This window comes from Callospermophilus lateralis, chromosome 14, assembly GCF_048772815.1.
Source record: "Callospermophilus lateralis isolate mCalLat2 chromosome 14, mCalLat2.hap1, whole genome shotgun sequence".
In the NCBI taxonomy this organism is placed as follows: Eukaryota; Metazoa; Chordata; class Mammalia; order Rodentia; family Sciuridae; genus Callospermophilus; species Callospermophilus lateralis.
Genome location: NC_135318.1, coordinates 33,122,102 through 33,138,469, shown reverse-complemented (window position 1 = coordinate 33,138,469; position 16,368 = coordinate 33,122,102). Strand labels below are relative to the sequence as shown.

Below are 16,368 nucleotides of genomic sequence, written 5' to 3'. Positions count from 1 at the left end.
GTAAATCACTGGGATTACAGGCATATCCACCATGCCTAGCCAGAATAAATCTTTTTTTTTTTTTTTTTTTTAAAGAGAGAGTGAGAGAGGAAAGAGAGAGAGAGAGAGAGAGAGAGAGAGAGAGAGAGAATTTTTTGATATTTATTTTTTAGTTATCGGCGGACACAACATCTTTGTTTGTACGTGGTGCTGAGAATCGAACCTGGGCCGCACGCATGCCAGGCGAGCACACTACCACTTGAGCCACATCCCCAGCCCAGAATAAATCTTAATTCTACTGCAAACAGAATAGAAACTAGGTCAATCAGGACACAAAATCTTTCAAGGAAAATATTCAACTAACCACAGTTTGAAACTAATTTTGAACTTCAATGTATTGTTTTAATTTTTTTTTTTTTTTTTTGTAGATGGACACAATATCTTTATTTTTATTTGTTATTTTTATGTGGTGCTGAGAACCAAACCCAGGGCCTCACATGTGCCAGACAAGTGCTCTACCACTGAGCTACAACCCCCTACAATAATGCTAAATGCTGAAAAACACCTCTAAGTACAACATAGGGTTCATTTGCTTGAAAAAAATGCTAAAAGGCTGAGTGCCATGGCTCATGCCTGTAATCCCAACCACTCAGGAGGCTAAGACAGGAGGATCACAAGTTCAAGGCCAGTCTTAGCAAAAAGGGGCCAGAGGTTGGAGATGTAGCTCAGTAGTAGAGTATCCCTTACTGAGTACATACATTATCATATCTAAATCTCCCAGCAACGTTAATATGGATGCTCACCCAGTAGATAATGTTTAGGAGGCACATAATGTTTTCTAAAGCCACATAACAAAGAATTGGTAGGGCCAAGGTTCAAAGCTAGGTCAGAGGATTCCGTGGCAGGCAAGATGAGCATGGCATTTCAGCCTTTTACTCATTTCTGTAACACTGAAGACAAAGTAATGTAAAAGTGCCATTTGTTCATAAGTAAGCCAGCCCCTTTTCATACATTTTCAAAATAGTACAGGAAAAGCCAAGGTAAAGAAATATATTGTGAGCCAAGCACAGTGGTTGGTGCACGCCTATAATACCAGAGGCTCTGGAGGTTGAGGCAAGAGGATCCCAAGTTCCAAGCCAGCCTCAGCAACATAGTGAGACCCTGTCTCTAAATAAAATATAAAAAATGGCTGGGGATGTGGAATAGTGGTTGAGCGCCCATGGGTTCAATCCCCATAACCAAAGGGGGAAAAAAAGGTATAGTGTGCTGAAACAAAACCAAAAAGACTTCCTAACACTGGTACTGAGAGGGCTCTGAGATAATATATCACTAGTCTTTAAGTTCTTTTTAGCTACAAAACTCTTCTGTCATATTAAATCTTACCAGAGAAGCCCAATATTATGTAAAACAAAACCAGAACCATTCTAGCTCAGTCCACCCTTACCTATACCTTTCTGAATCCCAAGCTTTATATAGCAACAATTATAAAATCATACTGCTTCTAAAGTATCTAATATAATTTATGAATCTCTGAATCCCACAGTCTATATATCAAACCACTTTTCCTAATATTTCCTAAACACCAAAAATGTGGGAAGTGGCAGAAAGAAAAAAGGGTGGAGCTGGGCCTGGTAGCACACACCTGTAATCTCAGTGACTCAGGAAGCTGAAGCAAGAGGATTGTAGGTTCAAGCCTGGACATCTAAGCTAGATCCTGTCTCAAAATTAAAAGGACTGGGGATGTGGTCCAGTGGTAGAGTGCTTGCCTAGCAGGCATTAGGTCCTAAATTTGATCTTAAGTACTGCAAAATAAATCAATAGAAAATAAAGGCTGAAGTTGAGTTCTCAATTAGATGACTGAACTGAGAAGCATGAAATGCTTCAGACCAGGAAAAGAAGGCCTGGCATGCATATTGGAGAGAACCTAGAGAGCATAAGGGCATCACAAAGAGAAATGCTACCAGGCAGACAGGCCCCAGAAGGGTAAATGAAAGGTGGGTTGGCAACATATCAGCAGGGCAGACGACTCCTCCCTACCTCTCTTCCCCTCATCCCCTAATCCTCTCAGCTGACCTGGAGTGGTCTAGCTCAGAAGAGCCAGTTGTTTCCTGAGAGATCACTGGGGCCGAGAGGGGCCAGGACCAGTGATCTGTAGTAAATTTGAGTTCTGAAGTGACATCTTTTGGTACCTAACAGCAAGTAGTAAGGAGCCTGAGGAAAAAAAATATAGGTTCATTCACTCTTCATTTTTTGTTATTTTCTAATCTTAAAATTTCATTCACTTCTCAATACAGATGACTGAGGCTGGAGAACTAATACAAGAAGTAAATGCTGAGAGGTGCTCATCATCTTGCTTTACTGCTTTCATAACTAATGAGATTTACTCCCGTTTTATAAGCAATGCCTTAAGGCTGTGTTCTAGTGACACAGTGACTGGTTAGTCTGAACAACATACAAAGCTAGGTAATGTCCAGGACAGAGAAGTAAGTCCTCTGGTTGGTAGGCTGGGCAATTTAAATAAATAAAAGGCAAAAAAGCCTCTTACCTTCCCTCTGTACTACTTCAAAGTAAAAAAATTCTTTTGAGAGTTAGCATATTGTTCTTTTGTATTATACCTATTTTTGCTTCATTTCTGAAATTATAAAGATTGTGCATCATTAAAACTAAATGGGGCTGCCTGGCATGTGTGAGGCACTGGATTCAAAACTCAGCACCACATATAAATAAATGAATAAAATAAAGCTCCATCAAAAACTAGAGAATACATAAAAACATAAAAAACAAAAAACTAAATACAGGGACTAGAAATAGGATAGAAAAGAGAAATGACAGGGTATGTGAAAAAAGATTAATAAAAGTGTTCTTGCCAGGTTCTTCTAGCATTTGCCAATGGTTTTCCAGGCTCCTGAGGCTTGATGAGAAACATCCAAAATTTCAACCCAGTCCTAATCCCTTTGTGAGACTAGTTTATTAATGTACTTATACTGTGAGGACTGAGATTGGCTTGATCAGAAGGTGTAGAAAAAAAAGGATTGTGATATATGAACTTTTGGTTCAGTTGCCTCAGTTTTCTTATTCATCAAATGAGGAAGTTGATTAAATAATGCTCTCTGCACCTTATTTGATAAACTTTTGATTCTAAATGTACACATTATTGTCCTTCTGAGATCTGACTTAACATTTTATTTTAATTCTTTTGTGATGACAGAGATTGAACTCAGGAGTGCTCTACCACTGAGCTACACCTCTGGCCCCTTTCAATTTTTGAGACAGAGTCTTGCCTAGGTAGGTCACAAACTTGCAATCCTCCTGCCTCAGCCTCCCGAATTGCTGTGATTTGTGTGCCATCATGAATTTATGGTTTATGCATTTTTTCAAACATTGCAATTTTAAGAAGATAAGGATGAACTTCGGAGAGATTATGAAAGATATTTGGGGTTAGTAAAATAATGAAATCAGGGCGGGAGATATAGCTCAGAGGCAAAACAGTTGCCTAGCATGTGCAAGGCCCTGAATTCAATTCCCAATGCTAGAGGGGGAAAGGCAGAGGGAAGGAAATTGGTTTCAATGAACAGAAGAGCAATTTTTTTTGTTTGTTTTTTTAATTTTATAGACACTATAGTGGATGTTTCCCAAGAGCCTCGGAGAGTTTTTTTTTTTTTTTTTTTTTAAAGAGAGATTGAGAGAGAGAGAGAGAGGGAGAGAGAGAGAGAGAGAGAATTTCTTAAATATTTATTTTTTAGTTATCGGCGGATACAACACAACATCTTTGTTTGTATGTGGTGCTGAGGATCAAACCCGGGCCGCACGCATGCCAGGCGAGCGCGCTACCGCTTGAGCCACATCCCCAGCCCAGCCTCGGAGAGTTAAACTTCAGAATTAAGATAAAGCAGAAAGGTAAAGAAGTATGGGTCATAATGTGTCCAAGGTTGACAAGCCTTGAATATAAGCTAACTATAGGATGACTCTATCCAAAGAAAGCATGGCACTGGCAGGAGGGTGGTGAGCAAAGAAAGGGGTCACAGAAGCATATGTGGGTAGTGCCACCTATGTCCAGGGTAGAGAGACACAAATCAAGACCAGCTCCAGTGGTAGCAATTACTCTACCATGGATGTACTGGATTTGCTCAGCCCATTATATTCCAGTTACACAGGTACATTCCCATAGAAGCAAAGAATTGGCTGGGGGTGCGTTGTTCTGTCCCCTTGGCATGTATATATCTTACTTTAAAATGAATAAATTAGCATTCTGATTATAATTTGGTTTCCCGAGGCTTACTTACAGAGAGAGAATTTAGTTGGCTAGAGGAAAACAAGAATTTGGTGATATTTTATCAATCAGCTTTGGAGAACATGATTGATCTAAATCCATCTCTCTAAAATGAATCTTGTTTTTGAACTTGAGTTTGAGGGCAAGCCCCTGGCCTATACTGATGTTGTCTTTCACCAGGGAATCATGCACCAGCCTGCTGCTTTTTACCAAGAAGTGCTGCTTTGCATTCTTGTGTACCAGTCATCTCAACTGACAATTTTTCCAAAAAATGATACCGTGAAGAAGTACAGATTTCAAATGCTTATAACTGGTAATAATTTATTACAGGTACATTTCCTAAAATTCTAAGTCCAGTATGCTTTTTCAGTTACAACAGTCACTTAAACATTTTTGACTAGCAACAGAAAAATTATTGGAAATAAATATTAATAAAAAACAACATTTGAATTTGGAATTCTGAGTGCAGTTCTCATTGTTGCAATTTAAGAAAGACCTCATCTTGGGGCTGGGGTTGTGGCTCTGTGGTAGAGCGCTCTTGCCTAACGTGTGTGAGGCCCTAAGTTAGATCCTCAGCACCAAATAAAAATAAATAAATAAAGGTATTATGTCCAACACAACTAAAAAATAGATATTAAAAAAAAAAGAAAGACCTAATCTTCACAACAATGTTATAAAGTAGGAACTATGATAATCTCTAATTTTAAGATAATAAAAAAGATGCAGAGAAGTTAATTAACTTGCTTAAAGATGCAAACCAGTAAGTGGCAGAGTCAGTGTTAATCCTGTTTTGTTTGTCCTATAAAACAGCGACAATAAAAGAGATGAAAGTAAAAGCGGTTAACAGAAGAAAAGACCAGTTGGTGGAAGGAGACAGCTGGAAGCAAAGCACAAAATAGAAAATAATTAAAGGGCTAGGGGTGGGGCTCAGTGAAAGAGCCCTAGCCTAGGATGCATAAGGCCCTGGGTTTGATGCTTAGCTCTGCAAAAAAATAAAAAAAAAGCTAGAAAAGCAGAAGAGTTGAGCCTTTCATTATAGCCTTAAACAGTACTATAAACTAAGTTCCTAAAGTTATCAACATACTTTCAATTACTCATTAAACATAAAAGCTGCCTAATTAGAGTAGGAAAATTTGCATGCAATTGATCAACTTGCCATTTTTTAACATTTTCAAGGTCATTCTGATTATCCCATGTCACACAATGCTCCATTTCTTTTCCCGATCAGTTGTACTTTAACTGCATGTGCGCGTGTATGTGTGTGTGTGTGTATGTGTGTGTGTGTGTATGTGTGTGAACCTGAGGACTATCATATACTGGAAATATAAATGGTTTATAAATGGGCTGGTTTTAGCACATGATACAACATATGCAAAACAAACAAGTCTTTCTTCCTAAAATAGTAAAGCCAGGTGGGATGACACAGCCTGTAATGACAGCTACTCAGGAGGCTGAGGTAGGTGAATCCCAAGTTCAAGGTCAACCTGGGCAAATTAGTGAGACTATCTCAAAAATCCATCAATCAATAAAAAGGGGGTGAAGAGGGGCTGGGATTGTGGCTCAGCGGTAGAGCGCTTGTCTTGCACGGGTGGGACCCGGGTTCGATCCTCAGTACCACATAAAAATAAAGGCATTTTGTTGTGTCCATCTACACCTAAATATATATAAATTTAGAAGGGGGGGGGCGAAGATGTAGCTCAGTACAGCAACACTGGGTACCAGAAAGTGGGGTGGGGGTGGGGAGGTAAAGTAAATGGCCTGGTTTTTTGCTTATACAGGTTGAGTACCCTTAATATGAAATTCTACAAAATCTAAAACTTAAGTTCCAGAGGATACCAAAAGTGTAAAATTCCACATCTGACCCAAGTGACAAGTGGTACAAAATTTAAGCACACTAAAAACACTGTAGAAAATGATGATCAGGCTGTGTGTGTATGTTATATATAAAACAGAAATAAATTTAGTGTTTTGATGTTAGTCCCATTTCCAAGATAATCTTCCTACAAATATGCAAATATTCCAAAATCTAGAAATCTGTGAAATCTGAAACACTCTGATCCCAAGTATTTTAGATAAGGAATACTCAATCTATACATGATAAACTAAATTTCAGACCCATAATAAAGTTTATTTTGCTTACTATAAAGTCTCTTCTTTCTGAGGGCCATAATTTTTATTTATTCCCCCAAGAGCAATTGTTTGTGATCAAGACTGTTTAAAGTATCTGTGCCAGTAATCCACACAGTGGTTTGCTAATTCTAAAATTAACATACATACCAAGCTACTTCATTTTCTACAAAAATATTTATTGGGCACTTTTATGCCAAACATTGTCCTATGTACTTCATATGTATTAACTAGTCTTATCCTCACTTCATGGATGAGAAAACTAAAGTAGAAGGTTTAAGTAGCCTGCCCAAGGTCATAATAGCTTGTGATAAAGCAAGAATTCAAATCCAGGTAATCTGATCCAGTCTGTGTTCCTAACCACTCCACTATCCTGCCTACCTTTCTCAACTAGGGACTGAACCAGGGTCTTGCACAAGGTAGACGAGTGCTCTACTGCAACTCCCCTAGTCTCAGCCATAATTATTCTTCTTATTATTTTTTTTCCTTATTTTTTTTTAGTTGTCAATCAACTTTATTTGTATGTGGTGCTGAGAATCAAACCCAGTGCCTCACACATGCTAGGCAAGTGCTCTACCACTGAGCCACAACCCCAGCCCTCAGCCATACTTCTTGATGACAAAAATCTTGCACATATTCCTAGCTTCTAGAGAATTTCTCTAGCAGAGCTCCAGCCACATAGTAAGTACTCAACCTGGTCTACAGAATTTGCTCTAAATTTTTTCTCCTGTAATAATAACCTAATCAAATTAGAAATGGGCAACAAATCACAGGGAACTTGCTTTTGCTAACTTTTTTTTTTTTTTTTTGCACTAGGGGTTGAATTCAGGGGAGCTTTATCACCAAGCAACATCCTAGTTTTTTTAAGTGTTTCTTTTTTGAGACAGGGTCTTGCTAAGACTGGCCTCAAACTTTCAATCCTCTTGCTCCAATCTCCCAAATCACTGGGATTACAGGCATGTGCCACTGCGCCTGGCTTATGTTAACTCTTAAATGCATACATTCCCATGTAAATTATTTTATTTTTAGTGGCAGAAATGTAATACAGAGTGTCAAGTAGACAGGGACTTAGGACACTGAGATGGCCTGTTATTTCTCACTAACTCTATTTTTAAAAGTTTTACTCTAAGAGCTTCTCATAGAAACAGCTTTAAGAAACTGCCTTAAAACTAGTTGGAGAGAAGTCACCAAAAGAAGTCATCTTTCTAGAGTACATAGGGGAACTATAATGTTTTGTCAGATAATATCAAGTTTTCAAAAACAGAGATTAAAGTTTTAAAGCAGCTAACAACAGAAAAAGGTACATCAATGAAAATATTCCATTCTCTTAACAGAATTAAAAATTTCCTAATAATTTTACAACTTATTTTACTTTACTACTTACAGTGCACTTTCCATATCTGCTATATTTTCTCCCATTTTCTGAGACTACATAGAGGTAAATAAAGTTGTCGTGAGATCCTACAGCCAGGAAGGTACCATCTAGAATGAAATACAAAAAGTGTTGACTAGAGACATAAGGTGATAAATTGATTATTACTTTATTGGACTATACTAATTGATGCTTTAAAAATGTTGTTAAATCTCATTAATTTAACTGTTATCTGGCATTTGATGGGCAAATCTTATCACTCAGCATACTTGAAAAACAAATGGTAACCTAGTTCAACACAGAATTCCTCCTTACAGATGCTCACAGGCCATGGACTCTATCTTCCCATCTCCTTTTACTTAGTTAAAAACTGGCCTCAGAGAGGTTACTCTGCCTTTACCGGTAGAAGTACACAGTGATCATATGGCAAGCTGGGTGTATGTTCTTAGTTTGGCAAGCACAAATGATCTAATTATAGGGTAGGATCTCTTGGGAAGGGACCATGTTCTTTTCTTTAATGGTCTCCCCTACTGTAACTACCATAGTCCTAGTCACAAAACAACAAATGGTCAATAAAATCCACTGATCTTTGGATCTGTGGTTATTTGTTACTACAGCATTAAAAACAAACTAATAAAAACAAGAAAAGCTTTGCTGCTTCAAGAGGACTCCAGGTTTATAGCTTGGAACACATACTTCTCTTTGTGTAATTGAGAGAACAGTATTCTGTGCTTTTTTTACAAATAACTGAGAACCAAATAAAAATATATTGAGGGCAGATATTGTGTGGCTCAGTGGTAGAGCGCTTGCCTAGCATGTGTGAGGCACTGGGTTTGATTCTCAGCACAGCAGATAATAAATAAAAAAATAAAGATCCATTGACAACTAAAAAATATATACTAAAAAAATCTTGATCCAACAACTAATAGAATATATTTTCAAGTATAAGAACATGTGAGACTAACACTAGGAAAGAATGATGTGAATCAAAACCACATCAATAATGGGAAAAGGTAACTGGAATATTATTGTGGAAACTTATTTAACATTTGAATAAAGTATAGAAAAATACTCAAAGCTAAATAAAGTTACCAAACAATTATAATGAATTGCTAAGTATTTTACTTAAACCTATCATGTCCATGCAGCCAATAATAATATAACTAGATTCTAAAGAACTTTTATGCTTGTGTATTTTGAATATTACTATAATTTCTTTTATACTCTCACATACAGAGAGAAGGTTGCCGATTTGAAGTAATAATTTAGCCTAATATTGCTTCAAATTCTGAGTAGTTATAAAAAAGGACCAAAAAACAAAAACAAAAACAAAAAAAACCAAGGAACTTGACTGCACTTCATTCTGTTTTCAATTGCAAATGCAGTTGTAACAGTTCATTCTAATTTGTGTTTGCTTGATGATTTAGAATGTTGTTTAACTTCAGCAGATCTTTTGCAGTTTCCAGAAGTGGAATTTAATCTGATGTTGGGGGAAACATATTCAATACTTAAAAACTCTAGAAAGTAGAAAAAAAGGAGTCAGCTTTATCAGAAGTAAAATTATGCAATTATAGTGAAATTCTATGAATGCCAGGATGGGGATGGAATACATTTACCTACCAACTGAGTAGCGCATCACAGAGAGCTGTTCATTTCCATCAGTGTGGATAGAAACTAGATCTCTGGTTTCTGCATCCAGAACAAACCACCTGTTAAAAAATACACAAAAAATTTCTTTAGATATTAGCATTTATAGAAAAAAATGGTTTCTGTCCTTTTCTCTACTTTGAAGGAATTTCAATAAAAATCTTTTAAGTGTAACATGTTTCTTTTACTGAAGAATGAATTTACTTTGCAAAATGATGCTAGATACAGTATAAATAAACATAAATGGATCTAGTTATATTCTCATTTTTGGTAGATAATTACTGAATGCCAACTGTGTTTCTGCTAGGCATTATTTAAACAGAAAATAAGAAAATAGGGTCAGTGTTCTCAAAGATTATACTAGAGTTGGGGAAAAGAAAATGAACCAATTGAAATAAAGAATGATTAAATGCTAATCTCAGTGATGGCCACTGAGGAACTCATAGAAGGAAAATGAACTGACAGCAGACACAAAAACAATCTTTAGAGAACATGTAGGATATTAGCTGAGTTTGACAGGAAATACAAGCAATTGAGGTAGAAGGGAGGGACCAGGGACACCATGAAGGTAGGAAGAAACAACAGCCAGTACTCCACCTCTGAATACCTCCAACATCTGCACACAGAAGCACTGAATTCTTTGATAGCTTTTCATTAACATTTATAAGAAAAGTGAAAATGTAAATGCCTGAGAGGCAACAATGACTTAAATGCAATCACATTATAAATGACTACTGTCAAACCTTTTTCTAAGAGCTTATCAAAACATAGGTATAAAGAAAAGATGAGAACAAAAGACAACTAAAGTCAGATAGGTTACAGACAGCAGTCCTAGCTGGTTGGAATTTTAAATCATAGTAGGCACTAAATACCTGCAGAATGAATAAATGAACAAGTAAATTTAAAATAAGTCTTGAATGTGACAAAAGCCAAGTTTTGGCAAGAGGTATTTAACAGTAATGCAGTGTGGGGGGAGAAATGACTGGGGAAGAGAGAATGAGACAAGACTAGAAAAATAACTAAGAACAACAAGAGTATCAAGTTCTATTTTTAATTATTCAGAAGGAAAAAATTTCACCACTAAAATCAATAAAAGGAATCACAGTGACAGATTCTGAAACATAATAACTAACATCCGAAAAAAATTTTTTTTCTTTATTTTTGCAGTTCTAGAGAGAGAACCTAGGATCTTGCAAATACTAGGCTAATGTTCTATCACTGAACCTCATCCCCTTAAAGGAATTATTTAGAAGAGATGAAAGGGCTTGAAATAATTAAAAATGAGCAGTGGGCATGGTGCCTGTAATAGTAATGACTTGTGATCCTCCTGCCTCAACTTCCCAAGTTCTAGGTTAGCCTTGGCAACTTAGTGAGGTAAAGGGGTGGGGATATAGCTCAGTGGAAAATGCCTCTGGATTCAAAGATCAGTGCCAAAAAATTTCTTAAAAATACAAATAAAAATTCAGAATACAAAAAAAAAAAAAAACCAACATGATTTAGTGTATTCTAGGAAGAAGATGAAAAACTACATGATTTCAATCTTTATTTTTTGGTAATGAGCACTGAACTCAGGAGCACTTTACCAATGGGCAACATCCCTAGTTCTTTGTTTTAAGACAAGGTTTAACTTCAGCAGTTGCTTAGGGTCATGCTAAATTCCTGACTTCAGAATTGTGATCCTGCTGCCTCAGCCTTCTGAGACACTGGGATTACAGGTATTGTGTGCCACTGTGCCCAGAATGACCCCAACTCTTCCCTTATCAATAAAATCCTCTTCAATTAAACACATTCATGAATGAACTTTATTTTGTGATCTAAGGCTGGGTGTGGTGGCATCCAACCTGTAACCTCAACAACTCAGAAGGGTAAGAAAGGAGGATTCCAAGTTCCACACCTGCCTCAGCAATTCGGCAGGGCCCTGTCTCAAAATAAAAAAGTCTGGGGATGTAACTCAGTGGTAAAATGTCACTGGATTCAATCCCCAATACCCCCGCCTGCACCGAAAATTGTGGGTTGGGGTGTACTAGGAATGGAACCCAGGGGTACTTTACCACTGAGCTATATTTCCAGCACTTTTTATTTTTTAAGATAGGGTCTTGTGAAGTTGCTGAGGCTAGCCTTGAACTTGTAGTCCTCCTGCCTCAGATTCTCGAGTTGCTGGTATTAAGATAATTTTCTACAAATAAACAAATGAGTTTTTACTATGTTTAACTGTATACTTATTCTATAGTATATAAATTACAATGAAGCTTTTGCTTTGGGATAATTTGCAATCACCTGAGGCTTTCTATGGCCTAAAGAACTAATATGTTTACCTTTCTAAATATAACTGCTTGAATATCAGAGGTGAAGTCTTTGACCATATATTTATATTAATTTGATTTGTAAGCCGAAAGGTAGTACCATCATTTATCCTTTTTAAAATACATACTGGGGACTGAACCCAGGGCATCAAGCATGGTAGACAAATGCTCTACCACTGGGGACTTTGAACCCCAGCCCCTCTTGGTGACTTTTCTTTTTTTCTTTTTTTTTAATATTTATTTTTTATTTGTAGTTGGACATAATACCTTTATTTTATTTATTTATTTTATGTGGTGCTGAGGATAGAATCTAGTGCCTCACATGTGCTTGGTGAGTGCTTTACCACTGAGCCACAAACCCAGCCCCATCTTGGTGATTTTTTAAAAATACTATATTGATTTCTTCAGTGGTAAAAGTTGGAAAGTACCTTAAAGTCCCTAAGTGAATATATCTTTTCATAATTAAATTACAAAACTATATATCCATCACAATACATTAAGTGTGTCTTCTGGGTAGGTTTGGAACTTTCCCCTTCCTACTTAATGATCTTCCATCTTTTTAAAAAAATATATTTTTTAGTTGTAGATGAACACAACATCTTTATTTTCTTTATTTATTTATTTAGTATTTATTTTTTCGTTTGTACACAATACCTTTATTTTATTTATTTGTATGTGGTGCTGAGGCTTGAACCCAGTGCCTCACACGTCCAAGGCAAGCACTCTACCACTGAGTTATAACCCCAGCCCTGATATTCTACTTTTAAAAGTAGAAATGGGGCTTTTATAATTGGAAAAATATATAGTCAAAACCATGAAAAAAAGGCCTGACTCAAACCTTTTAATTTGTAATAACAATACTGAGCTGGACACAATGGCACATGCCTGTAATCCCAATGACTTGGGAGGTAAGAGGATTGCAAGCTTGAGCCCAGCCTCAGCAACTCAGAGAGACCCTGTCTTTAAAAAACAAAACAAAACAAAACAACAATAACAACAACAACAAAAAACTGGGGCTATAGCTCAGTGGAAAAGCATCCCTGGATTTAATCCCCAGTACTCAAAATAAAAGAAACAATAACAAAATCCACCAAAAAAACTGAAATCCTGTGATATCAAAACACTTGATCTGGGGCTGGGGATGTGGCTCTGTAGTAGCACGCTCACCTACCATTTGTGAGTCATGGGTTCGATTCTCAGCATCACATAAAAAATAATAAAAAATAAAGATATTGTGTCCACCTAAAAAATAAATATTAAAAAAACAACAACAACAAACACTTGACTAGTTATCAACCACCTAGTTAGTGGCAGAACCAGGCTAGTGCTTCTGGCCTTAGTGTTTTCATTATATCATACCAGGGAGGAATGTAATCCTGTGGAAAAGGTTCTCTCTCTGATTCTGAGAACAGAGACCAGCTACAGAATATCGAGTTTATAGTATAACTGAGGAAACAGAATAAATTCATAAAGTGGTAAATAGTTCAAGGTAATATGGATAATAAATAAGTAGTAAGGATAATGAAATTTCAAAATGGGGTTATCAACTGAGGTTGTGGATGGGATCATTTTATCAAATGTGTCAGGGATAAATGGACAGAAATGAATGGACTGGAGTGAAACTACAAATCAGGCTGGAATGATTATGAAGAGAAATTTAACCATTCTAGTTGAAGTGATGAGGAAAAGATCTTTAATGAGCTTTAAAGGTCAGGCTATGCACTATTTCAGCTTGAAGATGCCTGTAAGGATGTTCTAGTCCCAGCAGTCTGTTTTGTTTATAGAGTTTCCTACATTTTTTTCAATGCATTCTTCCTATTTCTTCTATGAAGCTTTTCTCTGTCCATGAGGCTCACAGTGATTTCTGTTGCTCTCAGAGTTAGAAACTACTAATATGAAATGTGTCTTGTCTTTTAATGTGGTATTTAATTAGGTTATAATCTACTTTGGTTATGATTTACTTTGAGTAAGGATCATATCTCATATTTCTTTGTGACACTCACTGAATCATCTATAGTGCTTTGCAAGTGCAGGTACCCCATAAACATTTGAAAAGTGATTCAGATTTGTAGTTTAAACAAGGCAGAACCCAGAGAGATTCACACTAATGGAGTTCAAAGATAATGTGCACTCTAAGAAATGAACTCCAGAGTACACAGAAAAGGTTAAAGTACGTCAAATTATATAGAGGGAACTCTATTTTCTTCTAATTAGTTATCTCTTAATTTTGTAAAAAAAAAAAAAAAGTCTTAGCTATTGCTCACATATCTCTGACACCTCAATTTTGAACATAAGGGACATTTCTTAGGCTCAGAACTTTCATAGCTGGATCGTGGTAACAGTTACTGGTTTGGCAAGGTTGCAGCTGCCACCAGCTGAACAGGGTCACTGAATTATCTCCACATGTAGGATTCTATGATTCCATGTTAAAGATTAATTTTACTTCTTTATCTACCTACTCACCAGGCTCATTTTCTAGCTTGCCCTCTTGTCAAAGCTATCACTGCAGATCAGAAACTTTAGGGTCTTTGAAGTTACCTGTTTCTCTTAGTATGTCCACTCTTCTTTCCATCCTGGTGTTTCCATTCCTATATGTTTATATATATTATGTTCAACTAATTTTCAACTGGGTGCCAATATCAGAGTGCTGTAACAACTGGATATCCACATACAAAAGTATGAAGTTGGACACTACCTCATCCCATATACAAAGATTAACTCAAGATGCAATCAGAGGCCTAAAGTAAGAGCTGAAATTATAAAATCTGTTAGAAGAATATATAGGAATAAACCTCTATAACCAAGAGAGAAGAGGAAAGAACAGAATGACTGGACCACATCAAAATTAAAGTTTTTAGGCTGCTAAGAACATTTAGAAAGCGAAAAGACAATCCTAAGAATGAAAAATAAATATCTGCAACTCATACTTCTGATAAGGGGCTGTATTTAGAACACATATATAGCTCTTACAACTCAACAATTCTAGAACATACATTTCTCTAAAAAATGATACATGAGTGGCCAATAAGCACATGAAAAGAGGCTGATGCTCAACATCTTTAGCCATCAGAAAAATGTAAATGAAAACCATAACGAAAAACTACTTAACACTCAGTTGAATGACTATAATCAAAATACAGATAATAAGACACTGGTGTAGATATGGAGAAATTAGAATGCTCATACATTCCTGGTAGGACTACAAATTAAGATAGCTGTTGCGAAAACGTTTGGTAGTCCTTTAAAATGTTAAACATTAAGGGTTACTGCATGAATCATTTACACAAAAATTATGTATTAATATTTATAGCAGCATTATTCATAGTAGGCACAAAGTGGAAACTCAAATGTTCATCAATTGATGAAGGTGGTATATCCATACAATGAATTATTTGGTCTTAAGAAGGAATGAAATACGTGCTGTACATGAAAGAATCAACATAGATGAACCTTGAAAACACTATGCTGATTTCAAGAAGTTAGTCACAATAGTCAACATGTTGTACTATACCGTTAATATGAAATATGCAGATTAAGCAAACTTATAGAAATAATGTAGATCAGTCACCTAGAGTAGGGGTAGGTGGGGTCAAGATGAATGACTGATAAAGGGTACAAGATTTCTTAATGAAAATATTCTGAAATTAGACTACACAACCCTATGAGCTTAATTAAAAATTACTTAATTATATTCTGATAAGTTGGTAAATTTTATGGTATGGGAATTATATTTCTATAAAGCTGTTAAAAAGAATCCTTCCTGTGTGAGCATTATCATGTTAAGAAAGTATTATGGCCACCTAGGGAGGGCCATGTATTTAATTTTTTTCCCTTAAAAATGACATAATATTTTCTCTTAGAAATGGTAATTATATTTATAGCTGTGGCAATTTATCCACACTGTGCCTACTCTTAAGTTACATGAATTAGAAAATATCTAGACATGAACATTTAAGACATTTTAAACCATTTTCCTAGTTACTTTTTCTGTATTATGTGCAATTTGGACATATACTATACTCTATTTTTAAAAGTCTCACTTTTTTCAGGTTTAAAAGTTAGTAATAGGGGATATAGTTCAGTTGGCAGAGTGCTTGCCTTGCATGCATAAGGCCCTGGGTTCAGTCCCCACCACAGCCACAAAACAAAACAAGGTGATAGTGCTGGGCACGGTGGTGCATGCCTATAATCCCAATAGCTCAGAGGCTGAGGCAGAAGGATCAAGAGTTGAAAGCTGGCCTCAGCAACCATAAGGGACTAAGCAGCTCAGTGAGACCCTGTGTCTAAATAAAATACAAAATAGGGCTGGGGATGTGGCTCAGTGGCCAAGTACCCCCGAGTTCAATCCCTGGTACCAAAAAAAAAAAAAAAAGTTAGTGATAGTAATCTACATTAATGTATTTTCAGTTTTAGACAGGATAGATATTCACATACAAAGTCAAAAATAAAAACAAATGAGAAAGCTCCCTCAAAAATCAAAAGAAATTAACCAGATGTGAAACCAAAGATAAGGTACAGAATGAACACTGATAACTACAACTCGGATTCAAAACAGTCCCCAACTCCACATGAGTGAGAACAGACTGCCAGCATTACTCATTCAGTTATTACATCTCTCTCACTTATAAAGTGTTTTCTACTTATAACTCCAAGAAGAAACAACTAGCTTA

At 36.3% G+C, this 16,368-nt stretch overlaps 1 protein-coding gene across 3 annotated transcripts in view; it reads right to left on the bottom strand.

Moving 5' to 3' along the window:
• Window positions 1–16,368, bottom strand: part of Eml4 (EMAP like 4) — a 146,618-nt gene that overhangs the window by 11,246 nt on the left and 119,004 nt on the right. For all 3 annotated transcript variants that reach the window (XM_076832665.2, XM_076832666.2, XM_076832667.2), the window contains 2 exons: window positions 9,369–9,457; window positions 7,761–7,858 (listed from right to left, as the gene is read on the bottom strand). In XM_076832665.2, the coding sequence (XP_076688780.2) occupies window positions 7,761–7,858; window positions 9,369–9,457 (187 nt within the window). The remainder of the gene's footprint in view (window positions 1–7,760; window positions 7,859–9,368; window positions 9,458–16,368) is intronic.